At 30.7% G+C, this 23,244-nt stretch overlaps 5 protein-coding genes across 5 annotated transcripts; 3 read left to right on the top strand and 2 right to left on the bottom strand.

Moving 5' to 3' along the window:
* Positions 1–3,241: 3,241 nt before the first annotated feature.
* On the bottom strand, positions 3,242–4,110 carry INS49_009242 (uncharacterized protein; the record flags this gene model as incomplete). The annotated part of the gene is made up of 2 exons (XM_043169978.1): positions 3,242–3,822; positions 3,882–4,110. 2 exons carry the CDS (start codon positions 4,108–4,110, stop codon positions 3,242–3,244), a joined length of 810 nt encoding a protein of 269 aa, XP_043024543.1.
* Positions 4,111–5,317: 1,207 nt separating this feature from the next.
* INS49_009241 (uncharacterized protein) lies at positions 5,318–6,226 on the bottom strand (the record flags this gene model as incomplete). Its single annotated transcript, XM_043169977.1, has 5 exons — positions 5,318–5,419; positions 5,507–5,632; positions 5,775–5,839; positions 5,913–5,969; positions 6,031–6,226. The coding sequence occupies 5 exons, from the start codon at positions 6,224–6,226 to the stop codon at positions 5,318–5,320; spliced, it is 546 nt and encodes a 181-aa protein (XP_043024542.1).
* Positions 6,227–7,164: 938 nt separating this feature from the next.
* INS49_009240 (uncharacterized protein) lies at positions 7,165–7,644 on the top strand (the record flags this gene model as incomplete). The annotated part of the gene is made up of 1 exon (XM_043169976.1): positions 7,165–7,644. One exon carries the CDS (start codon positions 7,165–7,167, stop codon positions 7,642–7,644), a length of 480 nt encoding a protein of 159 aa, XP_043024541.1.
* A 2,600-nt stretch (positions 7,645–10,244) lies between these two features.
* INS49_009239 (uncharacterized protein) lies at positions 10,245–10,726 on the top strand (the record flags this gene model as incomplete). Its single annotated transcript, XM_043169975.1, has 2 exons — positions 10,245–10,311; positions 10,389–10,726. The coding sequence occupies 2 exons, from the start codon at positions 10,245–10,247 to the stop codon at positions 10,724–10,726; spliced, it is 405 nt and encodes a 134-aa protein (XP_043024540.1).
* A 2,074-nt stretch (positions 10,727–12,800) lies between these two features.
* Positions 12,801–13,220, top strand: INS49_009238 (uncharacterized protein; the record flags this gene model as incomplete). Its single annotated transcript, XM_043169974.1, has 1 exon — positions 12,801–13,220. One exon carries the CDS (start codon positions 12,801–12,803, stop codon positions 13,218–13,220), a length of 420 nt encoding a protein of 139 aa, XP_043024539.1.
* Positions 13,221–23,244: the final 10,024 nt, after the last annotated feature.

Here is a 23,244-nt window from a genome sequence, read left to right as displayed (position 1 = left end):
TTAGCTAATAGCTACTATTAATAAAACTAGTTTAAACCTTATACCTTTAAATTTATGCATTGCTTATAATGCACTTACTACATGGGCACGCTATATATAATGCCTATATATATTATTCCCACATTATATATATTTTTTAAAAGATATATTTAAGCTTATTTATTTGTTTTATTATATTAATTTTTGTAAAGTATAAGCCATTTTTTTAATATCCTTAAGTTATTAGCTTATTTATTTCTTAAGAGTATAATTTAATAATATTTCCTTTTAATTTTAATTTAATTTTATTACTTATACACTTATATTTAAGTATATTTAAACCTAAAAAAGACATATAATATATATTAAAAAAGTTTTTTATAATGTTTATTTCTAAAAACTTAATTATTAAGTCCCTTATTTTATTTATAAATATAATACCTGCATTACCTCATTTCACGATTTTATTAATTATATATATAATGTTAAAAAGGCATATATCTTTAAAACTTATTATATTTATAATAGTATTTATAGCTATTTTTATAGAATTTATATATTATTAATTTCCTATAAATTTATTATTATTAGCTAATATTATTATTATATATATATATAAAGTATATATAAAGTTATTTACCTTAATTTCCATTAAGTTATTAAAAGAAAATTATAAGAGATTTAATAAATTCTTATTATATTTAGTATTTTCTATTAAATTATTTATAACTATATAAGCCATAAGTTCTTTTTAAATACCTTTTAAAGCTATAGGAAACTTTATGCTAATTAATAAAGCTAGGAGTTGCTCTTGCATTTTCTTTCATTTCTCTTAACTTATATTCTTCCTTAAAAAACTTAATTTTTCCTTCTTTTATTTATTTATTTTTTAATTAATAAGTACCTTATTTAAATAAAGGAAATAGCAATCTTCTTAAGTATGCCCCTTTATTTTATAATTAAGGCATATAATAATCTTTTTTTTATTTTTCTTACCCTTTATATATAAAGCTTTTTTAAATAATTTAAAGGGTTTTCCTTTACTTTTATTTAATAAGCTAAAGAAAAGAAATTTAATTATATAAATGTTTAAATCTTTTTTAAAACTTTAAGTTATATTTTAAATAAAGCTAATATATTTATTATTTAAGTTATAAAGAATTTAGCTAATTATAATTTATTTAAAAAGAATTATATTATTAGCTTTTAAATCCTTTAAAAAAAGCTTTAGCTTATTAATATATTTTTTTATAATCTTAAAATTATTAAGATTAATATTAAAAAACTTTTTAGGTATTATTTATATCTTTTATAAATATAATAAGCCTTTACTTATATTTAAGTTTAATATTAATAAGAGCTTTTTTATTTTAAATTAAAAATAAACCTTAAAAAAGATTCTTAAGATTATTTTTAATAGCATTTTCTTTTTTAAGTTAAGCTTAAATTTTAATGCTTTAATATATATAATTTTTCATTTTATTAAAAAGTAAAATATTATACTTATTAAGAAATATTATTTTAAAATAAATAAGTAAAGTATTTATTAAGATAATTAAGATAATAAAGAAAAAGATATAATAAATTTTAAATAAGTTTAATAAGTTAAGAAATAAAGATATAAGTATTAAAGTAATATAATTATAAAAAAAAGAAGAAAAACTTTTAAATAATATATTTTTAAGGTATTATAAATTAAAGATAGCTAAAATATAATTAAGTATTTTTAAGGGAGTTTTAAGAATTATTATAATTTTATTAAAATTTGCATTTTTAATATTAATTTAATATAATTTTTAAATTTTAAAGAAATGCTTTTATTATTCTTAATAAGGGCTTTTAAATAATATATAAATTATATAAATAGGTTAAGTATTAATAAAGAAATAGTTAAATATTTAGGTAAAGGAGGTATAGTTTTTATATATGGGCTTTAAGTTAAGAAATAAGGTTGATTTATAATGTTAAATAAGGCGATTTAATTAATTAAGAGCTTATTAATTAACCTAATTAAGTAATTAATTAAAAGGTATATTTTTAAGTATAAAGCTTATTTTATTTAAAAGGTTTAAAAAGTAGTAGCGATTAAGGGTGTTACGTAATATGCGTTTTCTATATTAAGTTAGCTGTTTTCCATATCGGGTTAGCGTTACCGTTTTAAGTAAGCTCCAGGCCTTATAACCTATTAAATAATAGCATTAAATGCTTTTTCTATTAGGCTAGCTAACGTCTATTCAACGAAAGGGAAGGCCCCTATTTATAGTTATTATCCTTCATACAGTGGCAAACATATAGGGAAAAGGATATCCCGTATTAATAATAGCCTAGATATCTAGAATATTCCAACACTGATGATGCCGGCGAAGTCGCATTCTTGTGGCGCGGTGAACACTGTCGTCAGAGGACCAAGGATATTTCGCGTCGCAAACACCGTAGTGATCCCTTGTGTCGGCGTCGGCGATGCCATTTGAAAGTTCGGCCTTTCAGTTGGACTGTAAAAGTTGCTGGAATTTGGACAAGGACATACAAGGAACGAATTCGGGGAACACAAAGAGAAAACGTGGGTTGGTAGAGCGAAGGACCAGGTGCAAAGGATTGGCGGTTGACTGTGATCACACAAAACACCGACACTTGAACGCTCCTGGACTTCAGGCACCGCCTGGTCGGGGCCCTCGTTTCAGCTGTGCCCCTGGCTCAGCTGAAAGTCCAAATCATTTTACGGCGAAAGCTTTTCGGCTTGTGCAGCGTTGAGCGGTCGTGATGATTGACTGGCATAAGATTGGGGTCCGTTCAGAGATGGGGTGGTCACCAGTTCCGTGGCCTAGCGTCATTCTGGGGCGTGTAGCATGTGCCTCATGAAGCGTCCTATTTCAAGGCCTCCTTGTCTGTGTGAGTTACTGTCATTGGACCTTAGTGTAGGAGAAGCATATCTGTTTTCCCAGGAATTTTCCGGCATTAGTGATACTACGCCTGGTGTAGTTGCGCCTAATTAGACTAAGCCAGCCAATATGGCACCAGGAGTGGGCTCTTATAACATTACAGTTGCTGTGCAAGAGCTATCATATTCATTGGAGCCACAGCTTTGATGCGGTGTATAAGTGGAAGTAACAGAAGCAATGAGCTTCAGCTAGGATTTAACGAGAGACAATAGCTAACACGCCTGCTGTTCCAACGGCTCCTCGCACCTAAACATGTCTGGCCCTGTCTGTATCAAGGCCTTGGAGAACAGGCTCGCGACAGGCATCATGCATTTTCCCATCCCTTACTCCTTCTTCTTCCTAGCCTTCACGACTGCCATGCTGGGAAGGTCGATAAACAACTTCCAGTAATCCGGGTCCTCCCGGGTACAGCTCGCACTCTCGGTAGGCTCAAGCTCCGTGTCCTCCAGTCCGTACCTGGCGTGAAACTCGCTGATCAGAGCCGGGTTGTAGGTCACCTCCATGCTCGCGCCGTCGTAGCTGACCGGAGGGTCGACGTACAGGGTATAGCGGTACGCCATACCCCCGGGGATCTCCTCGAAGTCCTTGTAGATGTAGCCGTACTTGCCGGTGGTTGCAGCCGGGGAGGCGTGGCCGTGAATGACTCGGGTGCCGACGAAGCGGCCCCCGGGCTTCAGGTACGCGACCACGGACCGGAACATGCCGTCCAGCGTATCCATGCTCCCGGCGTGGTCGAACAGCCAGTTCGCCGTGACCATGTCGTAGCCTTCCTCCTTGAACCTCAGAGGCAGGCTCGCCAGGCTTTCGGGCTTGGACGCATCCCCCTCGATCCAGTGTATGACTTCCTCACCCCTGCCCAGTGACGACTCGATCTTCTGGCCGGCCTGCATCATCTCGGGGGATACTGGGCGGGTTGGAAATCAGTGTCACAAACCATAGTGGGAGCTAGATACTGAGACTTACAGTCGACAACATCGACAGCCGCAGCGCCTAGGTCAACGACTTGACGCGCTCGAAGGCCCTGGCCGCCACCAAGGTCAAGTACGGTGATGCCAGTGCAGTCGCCTAGCGCAGCGGCATGAAGCTGGTGCTCGAGAGTAGCAAAGGGTGTGTCGATATATCGCCCGTATCCGTCCGTCTGGTGGGCATGCTGTTCTTTGCTATAACCGACTCGAGTTGCTGTAGTCGCCATGGCAAGTCTAGTTGGTGAATTTGAAAGCAGTTTATGCTGGGTGAGGTGCTATGCAATGTCTTCTAGGCTGGCGTCCAAAAGGTGAGACAGTCGTGAGTCCTGCCACTCGCTTCATGACAAGCGGGGAAGGAAGTCTAGAGCAGAGGTTCCATCGTGAGGAGGGGTTCAGATTATCCGTGCTTACTCTACCGTTATCGTAGTGGTGCCGTGGATACCTGTCGTCATGCCCCAATAGCGATGAGACATGTCAATGTGCTAAGCGACAACCGCGAATGCAGCAGGTTGCATGGCTTGCGTCGTGCAGGTGATCGACAATGTGTTACTTGATAATGTTACACGGTTTGTGTTCGTCAGCCGCAAGTCTCCCGTATTGTTGTGATAAATCACACGAGGAGCACTTTCTAATACGCCATATGGTATTAATTGGAACGCTGCATTCATGCAATTCTTGAACATGCTTGGGGTTGTGCCCCATGCTTACACCTTTATGCACCCCGCACAGGTTGAAAACCAGAGACATTCTCATGGGGGCTTCTTCCACCCGAGGCACCGTCCTGGTGGCTCTCTGTGTGCATCCAAGCGTACTCCGGTTCAGTTGTATCCAAATACGGCTCTACCTGCCATCGTTCCCGCACATCAGCATACTCATGAGACTCGCTCATTTTATTAGGCTGCAATGACGATGAAGTTGACTCGTGAGCAGCAATCTCCGTATCATGATGTGAGCTGGGTACAGACTGGCGCACGGCTGGCCAGCCGTGGTCATTACTGAGTTTCGACTCCGAGGCATTAGGAGAGTTCTCAGGGCCAAAGAACTTGGACCGGAGTGACTGGAGCGGGGCCCAGTCAGCTGCGCACGTTCTCAGGAACTTTGCTAGACCAGGGACCGAGCAGATAATGATAGCGATGTTGAGCTCCACAATCCTATTTTCTTCAGCGTAAGCGGGGAGAATCAACTATGTAGGGAGTGGGATCACGAACTTGAAACTTGCGTGCAGAGAAAGATCAGGTAAATATACCAGGTGGCATCGTCCATATTCTTGAACTCGATCACTCGATAAACGAGAGACAGGATGTTTGCGATGACGCCCCCACAGCCACTTATTGAGTCACTTGTATGATGGAGGAAGGAACATCATATGGGAGCAACTTACATGAAAGCTGTGGAGAACACCAGCACCAACTGGTTGCGTTCGGACCTTGATATTCACAGCTGTGTCGTATCCGGCAGCGGCAATATGAAGATGTATAGGTCCAAGAGGGTGCCTCCTGCAGCCTGCACGATTCCCCAGTAGACGCCAGGTGCCGCCTTTGAGGTAAGCACCACATCATCCCAACTTAGTCCCGAGCCTGGGGTGTTGTACTAGGCTGCCAAAACAAGAGGTGGAAGATAAACACAGATGATGGCTGCAAAGCCGATTCGAATGGCTATCCGCATAGCAGGCTGTATATCGAATATTGTATGGAATAACAAGAGTACGGATGCCTTGGAGAATATCAGGCCCGGCGTGACCGTGAGCGCCTGAACGAGTGTATACTAGTAGCTAGTTTCAATGTGCATGGAGCTTCAAAGTCGCCGACATCTACAGTATCGATCCGCCGTACTCAAGGAGTCGGTGGCCGGCTGAAAATAGCATCATTGGCAGCACGATTGGGCTACTCACTTTGGCATATTCACCGAGAAACCAACATGCTGGTATGTCCCATTGGTGGCGCGCATATTTCAGTTCTGAATTTGGTTAGACTCGAGTAAAATCTGTGGTCAGGAATTCTCAACGACAACATGGGTAGCAGAAACATACGACAAAGCACTAGGCTAGTGTGCACGAGAGAAAATATGAGGGCAAATGTGTTGAAGTCTGTAACATGTTAATCACACGCGTAAGAGTCCCTGGGGGCGTGGAAGAACAGAAAACATACGATCAGTCCACGTGAGCTTCTTCCAGTTCGCGGTCAGCCGACAGCCCGTGAACAACGTCGCGAAGAACAGCACCACGGCAGAGACACCGAACACAACAGGCGCATAAGTTGGCGGGTTTGTGAAGTCTGGCGCCACGCTCTCTGGTGGGGTGCCGGCCGGGAAGGCACAGAGATCAATACCACCGGAAAGGCTCATCGCCGCTGAGGGCTGAAGAAGGGGGGTTTCTGGTAGACGAGCCAAACAGCTCGAGATAAAAGGGCAAATTAGCAAGAACAAATCCAACCGCGCATGATGATGGGTTGTCCGATACGACTACCAACGGGCGGAATCCAAGGGCCCACAGGTCCACTGGCCCAAAGCCCTGCTGTTGCTGTGCCGAATTCAGCGGGTCCTGGTCAGGCGGCAACACCACAAATGACACCCAGAGCGGCGCCGAACCTTTTCAAGTAAACGCTTCTTCAACTGTTCTTGATTCATTATACATTCTCTTCTGACATCACACGTATTTCAGTGATAAATAGTTGCGTTGTAGTCCAGGACTACTTGCAGTTGTTGGTTGACTTGACGGAAGAGCGCTTGGTAACACCATCGAGGTCGTCTCCAAGCAATTGGAAGATCAGGTCGCCTTCTGTCAACGTAACCATGAACCTGCCAACATTCAATTGCTGATGGAAAAGGTTGGGTAATTAGAGGCTGTGAATGAAACTCTGCTCAGGGAAAGGGACAGACTTCTGAATCTCGCAAACCATTTCCAGGAATACTTGACAACATTCTTCTCCGTCGACCAGCACCACAGACATGTCAACGTCAGGACAGACTTCTCCAAGGCATCCTCGTCTTCCACAGAAAGGCCCATGAGCGCAGCTTGCCAATCAGGAATCAACGTAACACCTGTTTGTGAATCCTATTCTACTTCAGGCGAGACCGACGCAACAGCCACGCGCCGTCAGATTCCGATTTCGCGAGAGCAACTTACCCCGAAATGGTCCAATGATGGTGATGTCAGGGCTGTCGACTCCGGTGATACAGCAAACACGGCCATTTCTTCTTCGGTCGGAACAGAGGCCCTCGTCACAAATGGACGTCAGCCATTGTCCATTTATCCACCAATCTGTCCATCTCCAATACCGGTAATGCGAGACTACCGTGCCCTCGGAACTCCATCAAGGGAACAGGCGCAGATTCAAACCGATGAGGACTTTTCGCCCACCAGTAGAGATTGCCTTTCCCAAACGGCTTTGTCAGAAGGAGCGGGCGCCACAACAACCATATCCATCGAGCAAGCTGGCACAGAGCATACTTCACTAAGCACTTCAGCGGCTTCGCCAGAAACAGGGCTCAGTTCCAGCGATGCTGGCGACGAAAATGCAAGCGTTTTAGTCCCTGTGGCAAATGTCAGCTGGCTCTCACTTCCAGCAAACACAGTCACCCATGAGCCGTGCAAGTTCGACTGTGATTGGTTAAATTTCCCGCACGCAGTGGCTGACGCGCCGGACGTGCCGCAGCCCGAAGACCTCTTGTTCGGATCCTGCAAGAACCTGTTGGCGAACGGGATCCACAAGGCCCTACGAACAGCGCGCGTCGCCGAGCCCGAACGGCTGGCCATGGGATGAGTCCTGTACATCTTCAGTCGATGGCGCGTTATACCCACGAGGGAGAACTTCGCGAGAATACCACATTTCCTCCGACCCACCGCGGAGCAAATAAGCCAACCTCACCCGGCAAGGATCGACATGGTAACTTGGCCGAGTTTGCGCCTCGCTCTCATGGATCAGCACTCAACCTCCCAGCTGGACGAGACACTTGAGCTGCTTGCCTGCTGTCTCAAGCTTCGATGGCCATGGAGTAAAAAGTTTCTACGGATGAGAGATGATGGTAGCCGTGAGTTGGTAGACGAGTTTCTTAAAATGGTCATGTCCCTGGACGGGTGGGGAATAACTCGTGAATTTGCTGTGGCATATCCACACTTGGTTGAGGGGTTGAGACTTCATATTATAGAGTATAATGTAGCTTAGCCATGATAGTTTGGTCACGGCTCCTATTGCCAGTGGTCTACAAGATGGCGTTCTCTGGAAATGCGCACGGCTTTGAACAAGGAAGCGAAGAATAAAAGATGTTTTACACATTATACATACAAAGCTATTGTGACGGGACGTAGTAGGACAGCGTTAAGAGGAGACTGTCATAAAGAGCGACCTGCACAGCTATGCATGCAGCATGACCGTATGCATGAAAGATGGATTGAGACGGCCTGAGTGACTTGATCACAGCAAATCCCACCCCGCGTATCACCTGATAAGGGACACAGTATCTTAGAAGAGGGCGGATGGCATTATTACTCGGAGGAATCTGTCTTGGTTGTCATTAAGCCCTGTACCGAGCACTTGCCTTGAGCTCACCCCCAATTCCACCCCTTTGCTTAGACATATCCATCACGCAACGATCCCCCCCGAAATTCCAGCTTCCAAGATTGCTGTGCGTCTGAGGCCTCGCACTTGGCTTCCTTAATCAACGTCGACCTCCTGTGTTCTGGCCTCCGGTTCCCTGGCCCCCAGTGTTCTGGCCGCCGCCGCCACCACCACGGCCCCGATTCTGAGGCGCGTTGGGATCCGTATCCACAGGACCGGGGGTGTAGACAGGATGGCAGTGACAGCTCTCCTTGACCCACCCGCATTTGCCTGGGCAAAGTCTAGACTCCTCAGGGTTTCCATCGCGTGGAAGAGGCATGGTGTAGGTGATTTTGAGAGTCGTCGAGTCTTAAGGATGTAGTACGGGGGGCTCGGTGCACTTCGCTCGGTGTCTCCAGTTGCTGACTTGCTGGGGGACTATCACACTAAGCGTGCTGCTGTACAAATGTTGTTGGTCTTGTCTGCTTTTCGCTCAGTGCTGTGATGTTGAGTATTGATTTTGCTTCCTCGCGATGGTCTGCTCGATGGAAGTGCAAGAGCCTGGAAATCTGGCCTGGGGAAATGGGGGTTTATATAGTTTTGAATCTAGCCTGGCGCAATTTGGCTTGAGAATGACGAGTTGAAAAGACTGATTTACATCCTGGTCTCTGCGTAGGCTGTTGGTGGCACTTTATCACTCATGTGGTCGAATTTGTAGCGTTTTTCATAGATGTCAGCCGTGAGCCTATAGAGTGATTCGAGCCTGTATCTGACACAATCCTCCAGTCACTATTCATAGTCCTACATTGGTCCTCCAGTACAAGTCTAGAAGTGATGAAGATTCATTTAGGGTTGGTGAACATGAATTACCAAGGACTTGAGTCTTGAGTCACGCAACCCGCCTGCCTCATCTGCCTGGGATGAGTTCAATGAACCCTCCACCTTCTGAGGCTGGGTTTCCTAAAGTTGGTTACTCTACAGAAAGACATCTCATGATACCCTAGACTCACGCTCTCAACAACAACCTAGGTCCAAAGCTGAAAATCCCAATGTCTCCAAAGACATAGCGAATTCGCCCCAGCTTCTACTCCCGGCTAATATAATGGCGGTCGCAAAGTTAACTAAGAAGCAAGGCGTCTTCCTCCGTCACGAAGTTTCTTGTCAATGCCGCGCAAAGAAGCAACGCATTCGCCAAGATGGATATATGGCTATCCAAACACTTGCCAGCCTTCTGCATCTCGTCGCAAAGAGGCTTGATCAAGTAGCGCAGTTTAACGTCTAGCAGAGCCTGCGATATAGAATCCACCTGCGGGGCAAAGTCAACCACCAAGGCGTCTCCTGTGCTCCAGAAGTTCACCGCCCCTGTCGTATCACCTGCCACAAGGTCATAATATAAAACATCGAAGAAGACGTCATTGCAAATGGGCTTTGCAAGGTCCAGCATGACGGGGTGAAATCCTGCGACCTCATAGTCAACACAGAGAAGGGAGGGGCTCCTCCGATGCTGCGCTTTGGGTGATACCATGACATTGCCCCAGTGGGCATCCCCTAAACCAAAGGCTGCTGGACAAGACAACATCTCGGGAGAACTTGGGGAAAGAATTTCAAGTGCGACGTCGAAGGATTGGCGGAGTGCAGGGTAGCGTTTGCAGTTTATCGTTCACGGCATTGTCAGAAATCTGTCGAGGGAGAATTATTCGCCTCTTATACGCAAGGCAGATCCGTAGAACTCGCGAAGCCTTGCGTCGTTCACTAGGCGGGCGTGAAGGAACCGGTGTAAACTTGGGCACGGTGTTGTTTCTTTCCGAGGCACCGTGTCTCCAAGCATGGAATTCCGATACGCACGAGGCATGTCTTCGGCTTTAACCAATTCGACGTATAGCAATGTGACTGGTGGTGGAAATCTTCGTCGGATGATTTTGTCAGTACAATATTCGGGGCAGCAGCTCGTCGATACTGGAACTCAACAGGCGCGACTGTCGACTCCGGAAACGAGCTTGTTGTGTTTGATCGTGGCGTGGCCATGTTCGAGGCCGTCGCGGTTGCCATGATTGCTTTCAAGCGAGGCGACGATGACTTGGATGCTGCTCGCTCGGCGTTCAAGAAGATCACCGATAAGCTTGGTCTTGTCATACCGCATGAAAACTTCTCCATCCTCTTGAGGCACGACGCAGAGGACATAGAAACCTGTGTTGAGCGTACCATGAGAAGAGAAGACGATCATGACGGGCCACCAGACACGAGATACACGCATTATCAGCGCCTTCTGCAAACCGAGCTGCTTGCCCAGGAGGCGCGGGGGCTCTAACGTCCCCGGCCCCGTTTCCGATCACCCCCTGATCCTGATCGCCCCACACCCGCATACGCGCATAAACGCGTTTATACCCACCATATAAACACTCCTTAATATCTTTATAAGGAATTTTTTTTAATTACTAAACTTCTCCTAAATATTAATCTCCTTATTATAAAGCTATATTTTAAAAATAATATTATTAATGTTTTTATTATTATTAAGGATAAGATATTAATTTAGCAAGTTATTAAAACTTAATATATCTTTTTTATTATATTATATAATTTTCTTAATAGTATTTAAAGCTATTATATTATTGCTAATTCTTAAAGGCTTTTTTTTTAATTATTAAAAAGCTTTATTAACTTTATTTATAATTAATTAAAATAGCTTAAAGTTAATATTAATGCAATTTAAAATAAAGGCTTTAAAAGCTTAATTAGCCTTTTTAAATAAAAACTATCCTTTTTTTAAAAGGAATTAGCTAAAAGCCTTTTTTTTTTTACTTTATTTTTTAAAGCTAAAAGAATTAATATATAAAGGTTATTTATCTTTAATTAATAATTAAAAAAAATATTATCTTTTAATTTAACCTTTTTTAATTATTTATTATTAAGTTTATTTAATTAACTTATTAATAAAATGCTAATAAGAAAGGGTTAATAAAGGGTTGCTTAAAGAATACTCTTATTCTTAGCTATTTAAAGGATAATTTTTTTCTTTAAAAGGATTTTAATTCTTAAGTATAAATCTTTTTTATAAAGTATATTAATACCTTAAGTAAAGTCCTTAAACCTTTTATTATTTTTAAGGGAAGAAATATATAATAATAATGATTTTTAATTATCTTTAAGGATTATTTTAGCCAGCAATTTATAATTATTAAAAAAGGGTAAATAAAGAAAAGAATAGCTATTAAATAATTAAGAAAAGTTTTTATTTTTAATATTACTTTTAGCAACCCTTTTAAATAACGTTTATTTATAATTAATAAATATTATATATATATAATTATTAACTTTATATAAAAGTATTATTTAAATTATATATATATAGTTTTTTTATTTATATATATATTATATATACTTTAGCTCCTTAATATAATAATCTTTTTACTTTTAAAGAATATTTTTAAAAAGCATCTTTATTAACTTAAGTAATATAATTTATTAATAATTATAATAAAGAAAAGGTTTCTTTATTATTATTATAAAGCATAAAAGAAGGCATTTAAAAAGTTAAATATTTAATTAAAGTAAAGAATAATAAGTTTTTAATTAATATTTAAATATAAAGTATTTAAAAGTTATTATATTTTTAAAAATTATTAAATTTAATATAAATTATTAAAATTTAATAATATAAGGAGCTTTATTAAGCAATTCTTTATATTAAAGGTTTTTTTTTAATAATTTAAAGCTTATTTTTAAGATTTTTAAGTAATTATAAGAAGTACATTAATTAATTACTTATTAGCATTATAATAAATATTTAAGCCTTATATTATAAATATTCTTTAAAAAGCTTTTTAAAATATATAATAAGAAAGAAACTTAATTAATAATAATTTTATAAAAAAATTAATAGCTTAAAGTTTAAATTAAAGCTAGCTAAAGAATTATAAAAAGGAAAGTTTAAATTAACTTAAATATAGCTTTTATTAATATTAAGGCTATTTATAAAGCTTAAATAAAAGTAAGGAGGGTATTAAAAGAAAGCAACGCCTTTAGAGAATTAAAAATATTAATAAAAGAGAGATCGTGCATTATAATGGCGGGCAATTAAGGGTAATAATAGGGGAGTGTGTGGGTGCCGGGGTGATCGGGATCAGGGGGTGATCGGAAACGGGGCCGGGGACGTTACCAGCACACGATTCGGGTGTCCGAGACTGACAGCTACGGGGAAGTACAAAACATGCTTCGCGCGGTTCTCCTTGAAAAAAACGAGCAATCCACTCTTCCAGCCAATTTTACATCCTCTCCAGGCAGTCTACGGATTTTCTGGACTCTCCGAGTCCGGTAAGAGCACGTTGGCTGAAAGTTTCTGCGCGACGCTGGGGTCTCGGCGTACGTTCCGGGCCAAGATCATGTACTTCAATAGTTTGGTCAGCCAGAGAATTGGGAAAAGCATCTATGGTCTTCCAGAGAAGGAGCAAGCGTTACACCTCTTCCACGAACTTGAAAGGTTTGCGAGGACGCACTACTGGCTTCGAGTAGTCACCATCGAAAGCCTGCATATTGCTAAGTTGACGCAGTTGCTCAAGACATGGCTCGGGGACAAATTTCAAGTAGTTTTCATTGACGTGGAAGATAGCAGGCGTCTCGGTAGGTCGCTTGTGACGGTGGAAGCGTTAAACAGGAACGACCAGATGAAGCGTGAGAGGGGTGTGGAACTGCTTACGAGAGAGGCGGACTTAGTGACTGACAACAATGGCACCGTCGAAGCCTCGATGGAGGCACTTCTTCGCCATGCGCATGTCATGGGGACCGCAACCGATGGAGACTAGGAAGACCGGCGCGGACAGTCAACTCTAGTGTGAAGTAAAACCCCAGTGGCAATTGATTCAGGATACCAAGATACTATCGAACTGGCCATACCTTTTTCCGTCGAATCACTCACCAGCGTTGGAGGTGACAAGCTCAATGGCTTTCTTAAGCAGTTCACGATCAACCCTGAATGTCAATCTCTCTAGAACCGTGTCGTAGCTGTGAAACTCTATATCGTAACCTGTTCTTCTCGTGTTGGCCAACAGGCTCGCCCTCATTGACAGCTGCCACAAACCACCAGACCAGCTTGATTTCGCCCTCTCCGATTCGTCGTGTCTACAATGTAATGGGCTCACAGACGTCCTTGAACAAGCGTGGCTCGTCCGGCAGATGCCCCGTCTCAACAGCGGGGCAAAGGCGTGAAACCAGGTTCACAGGCAACAGGCGGCACGGTATGACGGTCTCTTCGGTGGTTTCGCGACTCGCAGTAGTTCCGGGGGACTCGCCCAAATTGCGACGGCCCTTGGAAAGGATGTATTCGTCACGACGGAGTAGGAATGCAGACCTCGCGAGTCGAGAGCCGGAACAGAATAGTGCCCGCGCTTTCCACAAATCTTTCCGCTGTGTGCAGCTCGGTCTCGAATTGCGGAGGCGCCGTGTTTGCAACGGCCTGAGATGTCGATCGTTGTCAGCGAGGCCAATGTGACAGGCGCTAACACGTACATATTTCAGGCGAGTGTTGTGGGAATGAGGACCAGGAGCAAATAGTTCCGGTTGACAAGCTGATGGTGCTCTGAAGTGGGGAAATGACTGAGAATGTCAGAGAGGAAAGTGTTTGCTTCTGGGGCGGGTGGGGGCAGGGATGGGCTGGTGTAACAAGTGGGCTGCAGGTTGACATTTACGGCTGAAAGTTATATAGTTATGTTTTAAGCTAATATTAATGATAAAAAGTGTTATGGGCTAGCCTTGGGTTGTCTGCCGTAAGGTATCTAAATGGGGTTTATATTTAGAGTGCAGAGGAGAAGGTTCACTCCCTATTTGCATTCACGCCGAAGACTATTCTTATAAGGCCAAAGCCTATTAATTAATTATAATGAGTAAAGCTTAAACTATAATATATTCTTCTTCTTTAGGTTTTTATAACAGGCCTTAAAAAATAGCTATATAATAAAAAATAAAGAATATTATAATTTAATTATAAATTAAATATTGCTTTTTACTTAATTATTTAATTATATTTTAATGCCTTTTAATTATATTAAAGGCTTAGCTTATTATTTATAATTAATATACCTTAACCCTTATAATTTAATATATTAGCTAAAGTAAATTAATAAAAAATAATTATTTAAGTATAAATTAATAGCTAAATTAATAACATTTTTATAATTTTTTAATATAAGCCTTTTATATAAGCTTTTTTACTTAAAACCTTAAAATTATAAATTTATTATATAATTTATAATTAATTAACGCTTAATTATAAGTAATTTACTTTATTAATAAAGATTTTTTAAATTTTAAGCATTTTTATAATATTAAATTAATTAATATATAGCTAACCTGCTTTAAGCCTAAGCTAATATTAAATTAACAATGCTTTTAAGCCCTACCTTATAAAAAAGTTTTATACCCTTTTAAATAAATTCTTCTTCTTTATTAGCCTTAATTAATAAAAGCTATATTTTTATTTTCTTGCAATAATTAAGATAATTATGCTTATAATAATTAAATTAATTATATATAAAATACTTAACTTTGCTTATTAAAATTATTATAATATTAATATTTATTACTTTATTATTTTAAGGTTAAGTATTATTTTCTTTTATTATAATATTAAAAATACCCTTATATTATTATAAGGCAAAGCAAAAAGCCTTAAATATATTTAGCTATTTTTTATAATTAAGTTAAGCTTTTATTATAAAGATTAAGTTATTAATTATTAATAATATTTTATATTTATTTAGCTTACTTTAAGCCTTTATTATATAAATTAATTAATTAAATTAAATAAGAAATTTTACTATTTTTTTTTATAGCATTACTATAACGTAATTAAGTTAAGCTTAGTATATCTTTACTTAAAAGGGTCCTTAAACATAAGGCAAACCTTTTTTAAAAAGCTTTTTAGCTACCCTTTAAATATTTTTATAAAATTAATGTAAAATAAAAATTAATTATAAAAAGTTCTTAATTAATTAAATATATAAAAGAATTAAGCCCCTTTAATATTAATTACTTTCCTATTTATTATAAACTTAGCCTTTATCTTTATTAATTAAGTTGCTAAGTATTTTTAAAATAAAAGTTCTTTAAAATAAGGAAGGATTTAGTAGGTTATTATTATTTTTTTTAAATCTTATTATATTAAATTTTATATAGTTGCATTATAAGTTTATAATGCAAGAGGATTTTAAATATATATTATGGGCTAGCTTTGGGTTATTTACTATAAGGTGTTTAAATAGGGTTTATATTTAAAGTGCAAAGGAAAAGGTTTGCTCCCTATTTATATTTATGCCGAAGCTTATTCTTATAAGGCCAAAGCTCACTAATTAATCATAATGGGCAAAGCCTAAACCATAATAAAAAGTTAATAATAGCTTTATTATTAATATTTATATAATTATTATTATATTAAATAAATAAAAACTTTTTTAAAAAGAATTATAATTTTATTTAATTAAGTAATATTTTATTTATAAAAACCTTTGCCATTCTTTTAAAATGGTTTTATATCCTATCCAAGGGATAAGCTTTAATATTTATCTCCCACCAAAAAATATTAATTCTCTTTTTCGCTATGCAATTTATATTAAACTGCTTTTTGGAATTTCCTATATTTAATAAATATAATATATAAGTCTTATACTTTCTTAGCAATATATAAATTTAATATTTTATTAAAATTAATTCTTATTTTATTTATATTTTATGTTAAAAATTTAGCATTTAATGTATAATTTAAATCTTTATATTTATATACTTTTAATTAAATAAATATTACCATTAAACTTTATATTATTACTTTATTTTATTATATAAGCTATTTCCTTAATTATTTTAATAGCAAGCTTTTATTTTATAATATTTAAAGTTATTAACCTTAATCTTTTTTAAATATTTAATAACTTTATATTATTATAATATTAATATTTATAATTATAATATTATTAATTAAAAGCTAGTATATAAGTTTATTTAAATTATTTAACCTTTTATATATACTTATTAATATATCTTAATTATAAATAATTATGCTTAAAATATCTTATTAAAGATTTAATATTTTCTATTTTTTAAAATAATTAAAATGTTATTATTATTATTAATATAATATTATTCTTAATTAAATTTATCTTTAATATTATATCTTTATATTAATAAGATTTAAAACTTTATAGCTTATTTAATTTAAATATTTAATAAAAAAGTAAGAAAACCTTATAAGTAATATAAAAATTAAAAGGGTTTATAATTGCTTTATATAATTAGCTTTATATTTATTATATAAATAGCAATATATAAGGCTTATATAAATTATTATTATAATAATAAGGCTTGTAATTATAAAATATATATATATTATTTTAATTATATTATATTAAGTTTTTATTAATTTTTTATTCTTTTTATGCTAAATAATTTAATAAGAAATATTTAATATAATTAAGACTAAGAAAAAATAAAGGTTTAAAAGGGGTTATTTATACTTAACTTATATAATGCTTTATATTATTTAAATTTAAATTTAAATAATTTATAAAGATAATTTAAGTAGTTTAATAATATAATAACTTTAAATATATTTATTATTATTAATAATATTATAGCTCTTAGATAAAAGTTTTAAGGCTATAAATAAAGATTATAATATTATAATTATTCTTAAGCGTAATATAATAAAAATTTATTAATTAAATATATATAATAAGGTTCTTTATAATGTTTAACTTATAATAAATAAAGCTATTATAAATACCTTAAAATATTATTTTAAGGCTATTTTATAATTTAAGGTTAATTATGCATTGCTTATATTATATATATTAAGTTAAAATTTATTATTTATATTAATTAACTTAAGTATATTTTATAATTATTATATTATTTATATAACTTTAATAATATAGCTATTATTTTTTAATAAACTTATATTATATATATTTTTATTTAATATAATATAAGGTAAATTCTTAAAGTATAGTTTAAGATATAATTTATAATAAATCATAATTTAATTTATATCTTAAGATAAATTATTCTTAGTTTTATTTATATTAAAATAAATATTTACTAAATAAAACTTATATTAATATATTATAAGAAATAATATAATAATATAATTTTTATATAAAAAGTAATTATTTTATATTATTATTTATAATTACCTTTTTAATATTAATATAAATAATATTTTAATATATTTAAAGCATTTTATAAACTTTATAAAATATTAAGTATAGTTTAATTACCTAAGTTAATAAATTTAAATATTTAAATACTTAAAAGTATTTTATATTTAAATAAAGTAATATAAATAATAATAAAATTAATATTATAAATTTTACTTAATTATGCTTTTAAGTTAATAATAATCTTTTTAAATATTCTTTTTTATAATTTATAATTTATTAAGGTAAATATTAATATATAAATAAGCTTATATTAAATATATTCTTTTATAAGGAATTTAAACTTACTTTATATTAATTTCATCTTAATTTTATTTATAATTAATAAAATTTACCTTTTTAATAATTTAAAAATCTTAATATTTTATATTTTTTTAAACTTAAGAAGAATAGCTATTAATAGCTTAAAATAAATAATTATATTAATCTTAATTTATAATTTTATATTATATTAATTTTTTAAAATAATATTTTTAACTTTAAACTTTATGCTATTTATAAGTTTTAAATTAAGGTATTAATTTTTATTTATTAAAATTAATATATTATTTATATAAAAAAACATTTTAAGTATATTTATTTAGCTATTATCTTTATAATATATAATTATTACTTTTTATAATTAATTTATATTAATTTATATATAATATAAAATAAATATTTAAATAACTTAGTTTTAAGCTTTAGCGAATTTAATAATTATATTTATATTTAGCCGTTATTTTATAGCGTTAATTAATATAATTACTTAAGTTTCCTTTTAATTAATTTGCTATTTTATAATAATAACTTTATTATTTAACTTTTATTAATACTTTTTGCTTAAGTTATCATTATATAATTCTTGCAATATTTCTTAAAGATTTAAGTTCCTAATCTTTATTTATTTATTTAATATAATTATATTTTTAAATTTATTAAAGAATTTAAAGCTTGCTAGCTATTTTATTACTATTATAATATCTTAAGGTATAATATTAATTAATAATTTATTATTATTATTATTAATAAAAAGGGTTATTAATATTTTACTTTTTATTAAAAATATTATAAAAGTAGCGTTAATAGGTAAGAATTAAGTAAAGTTACTTAGCATTATTATAATAAGGGTTTATTTAAATAATATATCCTTAGCATTATAATAGCCTTTTAAATAATTTAATTTCTTGCTAATTTTATTAAAAAAATAATTAAAAATTATATTAAGTTTATTAAGTATTAATATCTTAGTTTTTTTTTATTTATTTATTAATAAATTCTTTATTTCTTATAAGTAAAAGCCTTTTAAGCTAAAACTTATAGCTAAATATATTATTTTATTATTAATATTTATTATTATAAAGTTAATGCTAATTATTATATAAAGTAAATAGTAATTATTTATAACTTAAAATAACTTTTTAATAACTTAAATAAGCTAGCTTTTATTAATATTATTGCTTTTATTAATATATAAAAGAAATTAATTCTTTTTTATATCTTATATATCTTAACTTTTTATTGCTTATAAATATTATATAATCTTTTTTATTATAAGTAATTATTAATTATTAAGGTTTTAAGCTAACTTAATATTATTAATAATAATAATTTATAAAACTATATTTAAATATTAAACCTTTATTAATAATTATATATAATAAATTAAATTACTTATATTATTATTAATAATGTTTAAATAAGTAATATTTATATTTATAATTTATTTATTATATTATATTAAATATTAAGGTTTAAGATTTTATTTAATTATATTTTTAGGTTTGCACTTTTACTTTTAAAGTAAAATTTAAGTATAGTATAATTTATAATATATTATATTTTTAAAAAGGCGTTTATATTAATTTATATAAAGCTATAATTTAATAAATTAATATTAATATCTTACCTATACCTTTAGTTATTTATAAATAGTATTTTACTTAATTTATTATATAATAATTAAAAAAAGGCAAGTCTTATTTTATGCTTAATTTTTATTTATAAGATATTATATAAGATTTTTAGTTATTTAGCTTTTAAGGCAAGTATTTTAATTACTTTATTTATATTATTAAGGTCTTAATAATTATTAATAATATAATTTACCTATATATATTTATTTATTTAAGCTTTTGCATTAATTTATACATTCTTAATTAAATTAATAAAATAAGCTATTATTTTTAATATAAAAAAGTAATTTATTTTTTAAATTTTCTTTTTATTATAATTATATTTTATTAAAATTATTAATATTATTATATTAAAACTTATATTATAATATAAAAAGATTAAAATACTATATCTTAACTTAAGCAAGAAAGTTTAAGTTTTTGCTTTTAAATTATAAGTTAATATATTTAAATAAGCATAAAATAATAAAATAAGCTATTTATATCTTTTATATTTATTATAAGGATAAATTACTTTCCTAAGAAAATAGCATAAAACTTATTAATAAAAATTATATATTTTTTATAACTTATTAAAATATAATTAATATTATATAGTTATATAAATATAATATTTTATAAATTAAATCTTAATATAAATAAATAAGTAAATAATTAATCTTAACTCCGCTTTAAGTTATAATAATACCCTTATTTAAATTTAAAAAAGAATTTTAAGTTAATATTAATTTATAAATATATAATTAATACTTAAAGATAAAAATATATAAGTTATATATAAAAATAGTTAGCTATTAAAAGCTAATTATTAATATTAGTAATATAAATAAGTTAAAGCTAAATAAGTATAAGGCTACCTTAATTAATAATAATTCTTATTTAATATTAATATAATTAACTATATATATAAAAAACTACCTTGCTTTATTAATATATTCATTATTTACTTATATTATTTCATTACCTTTTTATTCTTACTTAATTTCTTAAAATTATAAGACTTATATAGCATATATAAACGCTTTTATATTAATAAGTTAAATTTAATAAAGTAATTAATTATATAATATATTAATAATAAGCTTTTTGCTTTAATATATATAAAGATTATATTATAATTATATTAAAATGCTAAGGCTAATACTTTATTATAAGTAATAATATATTTATAATTTTATTTAAGCTTAAGTATATAATTATTTTTAATATTAATTTTATCTTTTTTAATTTAAGGATAATTAAAGCAATAATAAGTTATCTTATATTTATAGCAAATTATTATATAATAATAAAGTTATAAGGTATATATAATATAATTAAAATTTTTAATAAGTCTTTCTTAAATAATAATTAAGTTATTACTTATTAAATTATTTAAAAAAGTATAAATATTAAGCTTTTTTATTATTACTTATATTATATTTTTCTTATTTAATACTTAATAAAATATAATATTAACTTATTCTTTTATTTATTATTTTAAATTCTTTCTTAAGTATTTAAACTTTAAATTAAGTTTATTTTAAAAAATTATCTTTAATATTTATAAAAGCTATAAATGTTTATTTAATTAAATTATATTATATAAATAAAGCATGCTATATTTATTAATTTTTATTATATTAATATAATAGCTTACTTTACTTAAGCTAAACTTTATATTAATTAAAATAAAATATTAAAAGAAAATGCTAATTTCTTTATAAAAGAATAATATTAAGTTAATAAAATTCTTAATATTAAATTTTATTTTATAATAATTATTTTTAAAATTTTAAAATAAATCTTTAATTTCCTTTAATAAAGTAAATTAATATATATTAAGCTACTTTTTAATTAAATTTATAAGGTTATTAAGGTTAATTATAAATTAAATAATTAAAAGCTTAAAATATATTAAAAAGCTTTGCATTTTTTTTTATATTTATAATTATATCTTTATAAATAAAAAAAATAAATAATTAAATAAAGATAATTACCTTATAAGCTTTTATATATCCTTATTTTTTATCTTTTTAATATTCTTTATTTTTTTAGCTATATTTTTTAATTATTTTAATATAAGGGATTGCTACTTACTCTTAAAGTAACAAAATAATATATTAATTATTTATTATATATTTACTTATTAATAATTTAATTTAATAAATATATTAAAGATTATAAACTTAAAAATAATATAATAAGTAAATTAATTATTATAGTAAAGGAAATATATATTTAATTAATATTATAAGCTAAACTTATTTATTAAATGCTTATTTTCCTTAAAATTATCTTTATTTTAAATTCTTAACTTTAATAAGTTTTTAATCCTTATATTATTAACCCTATATAAAAAGAGTATTAAGAATATTTTAAATTAAAATTAGGTATTAACGTGGTTTACTAGGAAGTGGTGGATATTAGGAAGTGGTGGATTTTTATAACTTTAGCTAACTTTAGCCAGCCATAGTACTTACTTAGTGTAAAAAGATTTATGAGATTTAGCATTAATTAATGCTAATTGTAATTAAATCCTTATTTTTAATTAATTTTATTAATTTAAAGGTATTAATATAGTTGCAGTGCTAGTTTAAATTAGTTAACTTTTGGTAGGAAATATGCATTTAGCACTATTTAATATTAATTATACTCTTAAAAAGTTGGTTTGCTATAAATTATTAATACTTATATATTTATATTAATTGATATTAATTAAGTTAAATTTGCTATAATATAGTTAAAATTTAATTAAATAAATTCTTTTTTATCTTTTTTATAAGTTCTTATATTATGCTTAGTTTTATTATAATTATTATATTATCTTTTAGTTAATTCGCTATAAATTAACTTCTTGGCATTATTATTAATTTTATTAGCTAGCTGCTTTTCTTTTTATTTTTTTTAAATAAAAGTATAGGATTTCTTAATAATAAATGCTTCTTTAAGCTATATTTAGGTTTTTTTAGCCCTTTAGCATTTTATAAATGCTATATTAGCCTTTTAAAGTATATAGATTTATTTGCTTATTATAATAAGTAAGTGCGCTATTACTTATATATTTTTTATTAATTAGTTAATAGCATTTATAATTAATATAAGAAAGCTTTCTTAATAGGTAAAGATCTTACCCTTAATAAAACTTAATTATTAAATAATTTATTAAGTATTTAATAATATTTAAAACTTTTATTTTTAAAGGGAAATAGGAAGGGATTATATAGGAGTTTATAAGCAAATATTAAGCTTGGAAATTATAAAATTAAGGTTTTAAAGGGAAATTTTAACTTCTTTAAATATAAATTTAATATTTTTTATTATAAAAGTCTTATTATAAGTTGCTTTAAATATAAGAAAGAATTTAAATTTAGTAATATAGTTAATAAAGGCTTAAATAAAAAGGTTAATTTAATTATTATATATATATTTTAAAGGTAAATATAATGCAATATTTAGTGGTTAAAGTAAGTAAGATAAATGCAGTAATATGCTAATAATAATAATCTTATTATCCTTATAATATTAATTAAACTTAATTAATATATAGCTTTTATAATTATTTATAATTAATATTTAATAATTAGCATTTTTCTTTAATTTAATATATTTATTAAAGTGCTAAATTTATTTTAAATTAATTTTATTATTTATTTATTTATTAAGAGTAGGCTTAATAACTTAATTATTTAAAAAACTTAACTTTATTGCTTAATTAATAAGGTAATAAGCGCTTTAAATAATTATAA

This window comes from Diaporthe citri (assembly GCF_014595645.1).
Source record: "Diaporthe citri strain NFHF-8-4 chromosome Unknown scaffold_4, whole genome shotgun sequence".
Taxonomy (NCBI): Eukaryota; Fungi; Ascomycota; class Sordariomycetes; order Diaporthales; family Diaporthaceae; genus Diaporthe; species Diaporthe citri.
The sequence above is the reverse complement of the archived record's forward strand: the minus strand, read 5'-3'. Positions and strand labels throughout refer to the sequence as shown.